This window comes from Schistocerca americana, chromosome X, assembly GCF_021461395.2.
Source record: "Schistocerca americana isolate TAMUIC-IGC-003095 chromosome X, iqSchAmer2.1, whole genome shotgun sequence".
In the NCBI taxonomy this organism is placed as follows: domain Eukaryota; kingdom Metazoa; phylum Arthropoda; class Insecta; order Orthoptera; family Acrididae; genus Schistocerca; species Schistocerca americana.
The window spans coordinates 879,149,819-879,161,994 of record NC_060130.1 but is presented as its reverse complement, the minus strand read 5'-3'; the positions used below and the strand labels follow the sequence as shown (position 1 = coordinate 879,161,994).

The 12,176-nt window shown below is 36.6% G+C and overlaps 1 protein-coding gene across 1 annotated transcript in view; it reads left to right on the top strand.

The window, feature by feature from the left end:
• LOC124556627 (protein zyg-11 homolog B-like) overlaps positions 1–12,176 on the top strand; it is a 222,705-nt gene that overhangs the window by 116,569 nt on the left and 93,960 nt on the right. Inside the window, exon 5 of the mRNA XM_047130596.1 lies at positions 2,923–3,097. Coding sequence (XP_046986552.1) covers positions 2,923–3,097 — 175 coding nt within the window. The remainder of the gene's footprint in view (positions 1–2,922; positions 3,098–12,176) is intronic.

Sequence of the window (12,176 nt, the reverse complement as noted above, 5' to 3'; positions counted from 1 at the left end):
TTGCATTTGTACCCTGTACAATAACCATTATATGTAAGGGTACTGTAACCTTATAAAGACTGTAGCCAGTATCCACAGTAATTTTCAGATAAGCTGCTCAGAAAAATCTTTTAGGCCATTAACAGGTGCAGCTAGAATACAAAATGTTTATAAAATATTTTACAAAAATTGTTGTGTAATTTGACATTTGGCTGATTACACAAAATGAAAAATGCAGCTGTGTAACATGTTTCCTTACATGTTTTGGCTTTAAGCCATGTCTACTTTATACAAGCTGACACATTTATTGTCGTTGTCATTTGCTGTTATATACATTCGTAATGCTGCTAAGTAGTGTGAGCACACATGTCTATATATCATAAAACAGCACAGTATGTACATACATGTGTTTGTTCCACCATCACTAGTAACTTTTGCACTAAACCACAGCAGCGAACTACTGTGTACAGGCTACTGGTAGCCGTTTTGGCACGTAAACAGATTACAGATATTGTTTCTGTTCTGAGTACAGCGCCATTGCAGTCCAGTGACTGTACTAGCAAGCATGGAGTTATGCACTCATTTTACAATTATGGGACATACTACAATTTCTTACAAAACCTACTCTTAATGTTAGATGGGTGTAGGAACAGGACATAATTTATTTTGTCATAGGTTTTTTAAAAACTTCGTAGTTAAAATAAATGAAGGTTTTACACCGTTTAATTAAAACACATTTGGTGTGACACTCTGCCAACTTTACACATATTTTAAGCTCACAGATTGATCATCGACATATAGGCATAAATTCAGGTACATATAAGATGTAGTATTATAGGCAATTGTCGTTGCATAACTAAATTAATCGTACAAGTACTGCACATTGTTGTCCTGATCCTGATCCTGATAACCTTTTAAATGACCAAACCGAATTGAGAAATAAACAATACCCAGATAATTTTTACTCGATCTTATGATGTACCCCCATAGTAGCTCAGGTAAAAAAAAAGGGTGGGGGGGAGGCAGTATTTAGGAGGTACGTAATCATCAAACACTATTGATATCTGTAGACATATCTTTGTCTACATACAGCATATATAACCTTACATTGAAAACACATGTAGCTAAATATGAAAATTTTCAAGATTGTTTAGTTTCTTTCAGCACCGGGATTCAGTCCTTTCTCAGCTCCCTCATTTGGATTATTTATTTACGCTTTCCTCGATACTGCAAGGGATATTCTTTGGCAGGAGGACAGGAACAGCATGTACCCTGCCTTGGGAGGCTAATTAAGCAGCTGTTTGAAAGAGAAACAGGGGCTCCAAGGTCAAGAAATCTTACCACAGCTAGGTGATCAGTGTGTTGACCCCATGCTCGTACATACTGCATCCATATTATGCCATATGGCAAAGCATGACGCATTGACTGGTTAGCACTGCATGATCCTCTGCACCTGATTACGGAGTGATTGACTTTTATTCTCCTTAAAGTGCAGCTGTTTCAATCATGAACTTCTTAAAAAATTAATTCCATTTTCCTTAGAAAATTTGCACAATTTATATCATAATTATGTGGAAAAAGTCAGTTTACACACTGTGTAGATGATGTATTTGTATGTGTTGCTACATGCTAGCTGTTTACCAGTCACTAAATACCATAATCACATTAAATTTGATAGCAAAATTTAATATGCTGTACTGTGGCACTATAGTCATGTTATTAGTGAAACAAATGTAACAGCTGATGTGAACACATTTGGCAGCAACACTATACATTCTACTAGTTTTTAATTATATGCCTCTCCTCCTTGATGTTGATCTGTCACCCGCAGTACCTGGGCACGAATATGTAGGCAAGATGGAGAGTGAAATACGTGGCATACACAGTTTCACATATTTATATTAAAAATGCCTTATCACTTCAGGTTTCTGATTCCTTGCTAAACACTGTGGATCGTCCCTGACCGCCAGGAACTCTGACACTTGTTTTGCAAAGAGAAGCTTATGTAGTAAAGTGCAATGTTTTTAAATTCATTCTTTAGCATGAGGACCAACCGTACTTTATTTTAAAAGTGATTATAAAGAAGTACATTTCTTCAAGAATTTTATCAGATTGCTTGATTAATTCCGGACTGTTGCATGCATTTTATAAACAAATGTTATGAAGAGAAGTTTAACATCGGGAGTCTTTTAACCATACTATGTACTAATATGGTGTAGGGGTACTTCCATATTATGAGGTATGACATTGTAATCACGTGGGACAGCTGTGATGGCTATACTTACTTTTGTTTTTGATAGGTTCCGCCTTAAGCAAACACTATTGTTTCCTTCTTCTGTACTCAGACTTGTGTCACTGAAATTACAGCATCTTCAGTTGGTTTTTTATTTGCTTTCTGCCACTTCCACTCATGATGCAGTAACTTCAGTAAATCTTGTCTGAGTAAAAAAGAAGAAAAAGTTGGGTTTTCTCAAGGCAGAACCTATCCAATAACAAGTTTGTTTTCGAGCAAACATGGACACAAAAGCGAGCACCATCCTAATGGGTATACTTGTTAATAAATATTTGGTTCATGAAGTAATCTGGTTGACATGCGTAGATGAGCAATTTCCTACGGGTCATGTAAGAAGGTAAGTGTGATTGTGCCATGAACTAATTTTTTTAACAATTTCTTCCAATGCTATGTGCCTTTTTGTTGCGGTGTCAAATATTGTAGTTATCATGATTTGGGACTAGTGTTGAAGAGAAATTAAATTTGAATTTATGTTTGACACCTCGATTTAAGTTTCTGGCGTATTTCATCCCCTCTGGCAAGTTCTTTGATTCTCTCGGCATTGTTGTGCCTGTAGGCCTCTTCCAAAAGAACCAGTCATTTGTTCCTCTAGAATAAGCAGAGTACAAGACAGCTATTAGAAAATTATTTCATTAATGTTTTTTTTTCAGTTGATGACAAATGATGTACCTGTTTTATTCGAGTTACAAGAATTAAGGGTTTTGGATTTCTCAGAGGAAAAGGAAAATCATGGATTTGAACTTTTTCCAGCACTGCAAGAGAAAGCCACTGTCCTACTTAAAGGTGTTGATAAAATGCCTCATTTAACTTACCTTGATATATCTGGTAAGTTCTAAGAAAATATTTCTGGTTGGGTATTAAATTCAATTAAACTAATTTCAGATTACTGCCTCTTCACATACCTAGAATGTTGCTAGGATTATTAGTTCACTTCTTACCAACATCAGTATGTATTAGGATTATTGTTTCCCAGAAGTTAATTTTCGCTACAACTGCAGAGAAATCAGTATTTTTTGTTTTATCTGTTTGTAGTGTCACATATTCAAAATTTTATGAAATTAGATCTCGGTGGCATACATGAAGGTTTTCCTTTCTGTCCCAAATATGATAAACAGCATCAGGGATTATTCTGAAATTCCAACAAGCTTAAAGTGATTTGCGTTTTTGTAAGATGCTCGTGAGTGAGTAGCATGAACTATTTTGCAGCTGACAGTAATTACTGAAAAGTGACTTACCTGTGAATTCAAACACAGGAAAGTCCAGGCTGGAATATCAACAATTATGAAAAGGGTAGAGTGTAACTCACAGTAAAGATGACACATTGAGTTGCAGACAGGAACAACAAAAAGAAGACTATTACACACTAAGCTTTCAGCCAAAGCCTTCTTCAAGAAAGGAGGGAAAACACACACACACGCACACACACACACACACACATCCACACATGCAGGCACCTCTCATGCAGGCATGGTCACTGCCTGTGGCTGCTGTAGCCAGATTTCTGCAGTGCAAATTTACTTCTGACAGCCATTTATGGAGATAGAGTGGTGTACTTAGAATGAATTCAATTAGTCCACAAATAGCAAACTAGGCTGGTGAAATCAAGTCTGGTAAATTTGTTAGCTAAAAAAATCAAAGACAGAAACTATGGTAGTTGTGTCATTTGATTGTGAAGGCATTATTAATTGATAACCAATGGCTGAAGGGGCAATAAGAAATTCACAAGCAAACTAGTCCACTGCTTAAAAGAAATATGTTGATTTCACTAGATATGTTTGAAAGTACAAAATGAATTTCTTTCCGTCATGAGCTAATGGTGATGGAGAAATTACTGCATAACACATGGTAATCACAGACATCTACCTCCAGACTGGCAAATATAGCACCAACATAGTTATTTCTTTTCTTCCAAAGTCCATAGCTGCTGTTAAAGGCATAATGTTTCAAAACTTAAATATACCATAACCAACACCTTATGCTCAATTTCAAAAGAAAACGTTAGAAGACCATTTTAGAGGCACTTCAAAAGAACCTTTGAAAGATAAAGGAATGTGTAGGAGAAAATATTTAGAGAAATCTCTGAGTGTATTGTGTATTAAGAGGTAGCCATTTCTAGATTTTATCTATTTCATTGTAACTCAGCTGAACGGCATGCTATATATGTTATAATTTTTCATGTCAGTTTTGGAATTGTCTTCTGTTTTCTCAAAAGCATATGTTGTGTTGAGGCAGACACAGTAGTCTTAAAGTTTTATACATTAACTTTTGATCTGATGAAAAACTCAATGTAAAGCATTTAAAATACAACTGTAAAGGTTTTGTGGTTATGCTAAGTGCAAATGTGATTGATTGAAAGGATGTAGTCAGTTTCTGGTATAATCCTCCCACATTTAAAGTGTTTGCTTGCCATTTTCCTTGTTAGAGGTATTAGGATTACACAGGGGAAATAATTAGTTTTTGTGAGCTACTTCTCGTAGCCTCGTGTGTGTACTTTAATTCTTGTAAGAAGCCCATTTTTGGTGACAAACTTAATTGTCACCAAGTGCAAGGACAGGTATAAAAACAAAGCGGAAAGCACATTTTTTGAGTAAATTAGGATTATGTGTGTGCCAATGAAAGAATACAGTATACCAAATCTACAATCATCTTTCTAGTCTTAAGTGAACTTGAATATCAGTTAGCTTGCACAAAATGATTTTTTGTCAGTGCATTCCAACTCATATCGACTCCTGGTTGGAACTAGTGTCCCCATGCTGTTACTACACACTGTAGAAATACACATGCACATGATTTATTTATTTACACTTTGCTGTATGAAAACCAGCCCTCTTTTGTGTCTAATAAAGAAGGTCAATGAATACATTCATTACACTGAATATCCTGTATACAATATATTTATTATTCTTAACTCTAATAATGTAACACTAAAGATAACATTTTTGTTCAATATAAGTTAACAGAAATCTGATATGTAGTTCCATAGATGCCCTTTACTGCGTGGATATCTTGTGTCTAGAGTGTTGCCTGTTTCAAGTGGAAGCATCCCCTAAATCTATATTGTCTACAGCTGTGCTGCATATATTATTCTAATGTGAAGAGACATTCATTTAGTGGATACCTTGGCATATTTAAAGCTTTTATAATGCTGTGTGGGCTCTTTGCATACTACTGATCAATGTTGATTTTTAATTGTGTTACAAATAACCTTCCACTTATTGTTGACTTGGCAAAAGCATGAATCGGTACAACTCCATTACTGGCTACACATACTGTCATATTACATAAGTTCAACTAAATTACTTTCACATATCCTACTAATGTCAAGATAGTTCGTGCAATACACATAACACTTTGTTTATCATACATTGTTTGTGTGTTACTTGTTATACTTCTACTGATCACCTTTCATGTGATGCTGAGCTGTCTAAGCTCACAACTGCATTGTAACTACCTGTTGTTGATTCATTAACTACTTCTTTCATGCACACATCCTCACCAGTGTCATTTGCATGTCACACTACAGCCCTCACTGGCAGACATGTTCCACCACTGATGTCTTGACTTTCAGTTGCCACTTATGCTGCTCATAGGACCAATTGTATAAAGCATTTGACTATAGATTAACACTGCAAATGACCTCAGGTCAAGCTTAACTCAGAAATCTGCATTGTATAAACATTAATCCCAGATTATATCGTGGTGAAGTAGGATCAACTTTAACTGGCGAAAATTCACAGATCAATGTCGGGTTCAAGTGTAATCATCAGTTTACAATGGAGTGACTTTACTAAACAGCACTTCTGTTTTGTGCAAATACAAATTGAAATAACAAAGAAATTGTTATTAACACGCAAATATGTAACTACACCACACCCAAACTGCTGAAGCTCGAATATTTTTATTTTTATTTGTTTTTTTTTTTTTCCCCTTTCATATAAGGTTAGGTTTAGTGACTTACCAGCTATGTATATAACGAGTGCAGATAATAATTTAACATATAACAATTCATGGAGACATCTCGCAATTTATGTGATTAATTTCAAGTCATTTTATAGACACCCAAGAGCAGTATAAGAAAGGAAAATTCAAAAGATTTGCCGTGAACTATTACGTATGTTAGTAATGACAACAGCCAATATTGACAGAATGTCTAAATAAATGTGACCTCTTGCCTCTGTTAGCAGTAACTATACAACACATATTAATTTTTGAACTATTGAACACATGACTAAACTGCTGTGACAACTGCATGAGCATTGATGAATCAAGAAGAAATAAGCAAATTACATAAGTTGTTTAGCAAGTTGTTGTATATCAGGCATCATCCATATAGCTGTTTTGGTAGCTCAGGGCTAGCGTTTTGGTTTCTTGTATTAAGGAACTCAGGTTCAAATGCAGGTCAATAGTAGAATTTTTTTTTTCCATTTGATACTACTTTCTCTGCTGTACTGGCCATAATGATAATTCTGAAACCACATAATTCTTTCCATTTTCCGAACATTCTGGGGCACTGTGGTGGGCAGCATTCTATGTGCAAGAAACTTACATGATGTGAATTATGGTACATTGTTTCCTTTCATTTACTTTGCAGACATCTGAGTATTCCTATGTGTTTGCTGAGGACGACAAGGGGCAAACTCAGTCTCGAAATTAAGTGATAAATCATTTAAACATGACTGCGCAGCTGTTATAACTAAGGTTGAGGGAGTATGAATCTGCTGAAACCACAAAAAGAAACCAGCCACTGACTACAATCTGCATGCTACATTTAACATTAAGATTTTGTGTTACAGGAAGCTTTCAGGTGATGGTTGGTGATTTGTTCCAACAGATGTAGCAACACTTCATAGAGTTGTCCTCAAGGTATTGGTCTGTATTGTGTGACTGAAGAAACAATTCATCAAAGCACCTATGGAAGAAAATAACATGACGAAAATGTAGCGTGCTTTTTATCAAATATCACGTTTTCCTAGTATTTTAGGCTCTGTGGAATGTACCCTTATCCCAGTTGTAGCTCCTGATGGCAAAAGTGCAGAGATATTTAGGCATTACCACTGATGGTTTTCATTAAACCTACAAGCAATCTCAGATGCTAAGCTTAATCAAAGCATATTAAAATGTATGAAAGCATTGCATGTAACTTCAGGATGAAAATCTTTCTACGAAGAAAGTCCAGAGCCAACAGAAAGTGAAACTAAGAGGAGTTACAATGCAGTGAGTGCAGAATTTATTAGAAATGTATTAAAAAAAAGTTATGCCTTTTCCTTGTTGGTCATAGTAACTGACATTTTGTTAAAACTTTATTTTTAGAAAGGTGTGAAGCTACTCTACAATACATTACTTTTTCAAGAATTTTGGATAAGGCAGTCAGAAGAGAGATTGGGCGGTAGTTGTTGACATCAAACGTATCCCCTTTTTTATGCAGTGGTTTAACAATGGCATACTTCAGTCTATCTGGGAAAATACCCTGCTTCAGAGAGCTATTACATATGTGGCTAAGAATCCCACTTATTTCTTGGGAACAAGCTTTTATTATCCTGCTGGAAATGCCATCAACTCCATGTGAGCTTTTATTCTTGAGAGAGTTTATTATCTTTCTAATTTCAGAAGGAGAGGTGGGTGGAATTTCATTTGTATCAAATGGTGTGGGTAAGGCCTCTTCCATTAACTGCCTTGCTTCTTCTAATGAACATTTAGATCCTATTTTCTCTACAACATTTAAAAAATGTTTTCGACTTCCGGCTTGTTGTTTTTCAAGTTTCCATTCGCTTTGACGGTAATGCCATCATCCTGTACACTTGGTTGCCCTGTCTCCCTTGTAATAACATTCCGATTTGTTTTGATTTTGTTATCAGAGGTATTAATCTCAGACATGATGCACAGGCTTCTGGACTTTTTAATAAACTTTCTTAATGTAGCACAGTAGTTTTTATAATATTTGGCTGTTTCTGGGTCATTACTCTTTCTTGTTGTTATATACAGTTCCCTTTTGTGGTTACAAGATATTTTTATTGCTTTAGTAAGCCAAGGTTTTTTGCATGGTTTCTTATAATTAGATTTAACTACTTTCTTGGGGAAACACTTTTCAAATTCTCTTACAAGTGTATCATGAAATAAGTTATATTTTAAATTAGCATTTTCTCTGCAATTTGTAATTGTTGAGTCATTAATTGAATGCTCAACTTTGGAGGGTAGTTTTGAATTACTGAATGGAGCTACGTCATATACTCTAACTAGCTGAGCACCATGATCACAAAGGCCATTCTCAACAGGACAAGAATTTATGTTTTTAAACTTATCTTGGTCCATAAACGTGTTATCTATCAATGTGATGCTGTCATTTACTACCCGAGTAGGAAAATTAATGGCAGATGTCAAATTGAAAGAACCAAGCAAGTCTTCCAGGTCATTCTTCCTATTACACTCTTTCAGTGAATCAACATTGAAGTCCCCACAAATAATAATTTGCGTTCCCCTATCTGACAGATAGCACAACAAGGCATCCAAGTTTTCCAGGAATAAATGAAAGTTTCCTTAGGGGGACCTATATACTGTTACAATTATAAAAGAGCCCTCCTTCAGTGTACGTTGACAGGCACATGCTTCTATATGTTGCTCTAGACAAAACTTTTTTGTATCTAAGCTTTTTACACAGTGATAACTTTTGACATGTATGGCAAATCCTCCTCTCACCTTATTCTCTCTACTCGTATGCTAGTTTATAACCACTGATATTTACCTTTTCCATATCAGACACAATGTGATGCTCAGACAGGCATAGTATGTTTATTACGTTATCAGATTCAGTGTCATCTAAACAGACCAGGAGCTCATCTACTTTATTCTTCAATCCCGAAATATTTTGGTGAAAAATGGTAACATTATTTTTTACTTTACTTTTGTGAGAATCTACTTTTTTCTTTAATCCACCAATATTTTGGTTGAATATGGTAACATTATTATTTACTTTCCTGTTGTGAGAATTTTGTGAGTTTTGGACCTCTTTAGCACCTGCCTGCCTGAACTTCTCATTGGACACTGATATTAGTCTAAAAAAGAGGTACATCCATGAGTACTAGTGTCCCCCCCCTTATGGATTTCGCTAACAACCCTGCCAGTTCACCCTTCCCTTTCCTATTGAGGTGTAGGCCATGCCTTGTGAAATCCTCCCTATCAATAGCCTCGACAGGAACCAATCCAATGTCTGACAGAGTGGCCACCCTATGTACCTGATCCAACTCCATATTTACCCTCCTGACAGAGCGTTTCAACTGGGGCTGATCATGCCGCACGAAAGCAGGCACCAGTCCAACATTGGTATGGGTCATGGCAGAGGCTATTTTCACCAGGTCACACTCAATACTGTAGCCCTGATCCCTATCAATACTGTTTCCCACTCCACCCACTATCATCACATGATCCTGCTTTGTGAAACCCTTGCACAAGGAACCTATATCCTCTACCACCTGGCTAAGACATGCACTTGGCTTGAAAAAGTTTGTGACCTGGTACCTGTAATCTAATTTTTCCTGCAAAATCTGGCCCACACCTCTTCCATGGCTGCTACCTAGCAACAGAACTCTCCTCTTACTATCTACTTTTTTTTGAAACAGTTGGTTTCCTAGTGAGATTTTGTTGTACCTTAACTACATCTACTTCTACTGGAGCCTCTTCCTTACTTAACTGTGGTAGCAATGCAAATCTATTGGTTGTGCCAATTGGGAAACTGTCAGACACTGTCCTCTTTCAGTGGCCCCTGTTCCCAGATACCACTTCCCACCGCTTTTTACCCTCCTCCCACCTTAACCTCTTCAGTTCCTCCCTCGCTCTGTCCAAATCAGCCTGAAGGGCTCTAATTTTCTCCTCCTGTTAAGCTATAATCCTATCTCTTGAGCAAACCCTGCAAAAGAATGGAAGAGTCTCATTTGCTTCCCCGATTCCCACGCCGCTACAATTTCCCCAATGAAACTGCCTGTCACAACAGCTGCACAAAACCCCTGAACTAACTTTCCTATTGCAGCTCACACTCTTAGTATCCATGGTAGTTTGGAAATTAGTTAAGAGATTTACTAAGTGATAATGATAATAAATTAAATACAGATGCAAAAGGACACTAAATATATTTTGGAAACTAATACGTAAGTAAACTATTACCAAATGCGTTTAAATTTGTGATATAACGCTAAATATGCACAATCAAAAATTAGACCTAAACAGCCGAATGAAACCAAAATGAAATTTTTGCGATTACTGGAAGAATACGTAAATAAAAGAAAAACCTTTAATGGCAAGCTTGAAGAACACACCAATGAACATATTTAATTAGTTAATCTATACCAAATGCACTTAATATTGCGGTATAACGCTAAGTGTGCACACTTGGAAAGTAAGGCAAAGCTGCAAAATATAAACAAAACGAACTTTTCGCGATTACTGTAACAATACGCAAATAAAAGAAAAACCTTTAATGGTGAGCTTGTAAAGCACCCTAATGAACGTATTTAATCAGTTTAACTACAGCAAATGCACTTACAATTACGGTATAACGCTAAATGTGCACACTCAAAAAATTAGGCCTAAGCAGCAGTAAGTAAACAAACAAACTTTTCACGATTACTTTAACACTACGCAAATAAAAGAAAAACTTTTAATGATGTGCTTTAAGAGTACACTAAAGAACGTATTTAATTAGTTAAAAGTGTTCAACTTCAATTAATTACAACCTAAATTACTTATCTTTCACAAGAGCTCTGTCTCTGTACGCTCGGCTTTGTGCAGGGCTACCAACCTTCTCCAGGTGGTTGTCAAATAGTCCATAGTACAGCAATGATAGTAATCAACAATATCAGATGCAACTACAGAACTGACTCACGGTTCACTGGCTTTATTTATACCAGTCATGAGGAAGACTATTCGCCAGCGTATTCACTTAGTGAGACAAGTGATGTGCTCACTATGCAAGTGCAGTGCTGCAGCACCCTCTGACAAGCATCTAGGTCTATTTCCTCCAGAGGGCTTTCATACCAGAGATGCCATTTTAACTTTCCCACCTGACCTAACACATTAATGACTACGTACTTGCATCTGATCCCAACAAAGATTACATGATAGGATACAGTGGGAATTATGTTCAGACAACCAAGTGGAATATAACTGTCCCTTCTCTGTATGAGAATTGGTAAATGTCTTGTCTGTTACTAAGGATACAGCTGTAGGATCAAATACAATTATGTGTAGAATGATGATTCACTTGTGTAAAGAATCAAATGAAATCTTCGTTGACCTTGGATTATAACCAGATTCATGGACGGAATCCATTATGATATCCTTTCTCAAACCAGAGAATGATAGTACTTCACCAGGCAAATAAATTAGTGTTGCTCCCACAAGCAGTGTAGAAAAAATTCTTGAGTAGTTGTTATACTTTCACCTAGTGCATCCTGTGTGGGTTCAGGAAGAGTTGTTCTATCCTAGATACCATGTACTGCTGGAGATGGTTGTGCAGGAACTTTTCGTACACAAGTAGCACTCTGTAGTGATATTTTTTTTTGATGTTGACAGAGCTTATGACTGTGTGAATGTACAATGTACTCTGCTTGATTCACAACTAGGGTTTCCCCCAGCAGGCTCACAGCTCTTTTGTGAATATTTGCTTGGCTACCACAGGTCCCCAGCCTTTGCGGTTTTACTTCCTTTCCATGCTTCAAGCTTATACTTCTGCTATCCCTTCCCCATCTCTCTCTCCATCTGATGGTTTTCTTGGTGCAGACTCTGCTTGGACCTGCTTTATGATTTGGGGATTGAGTTTCCACTTCCAGCATTTTTTTTACAACTTTTCATTAAAGAAACACAGTCTCCATTGTTGGGTTTGACCTGCCATCGATTTTCAAAATTCTCCAGAAGT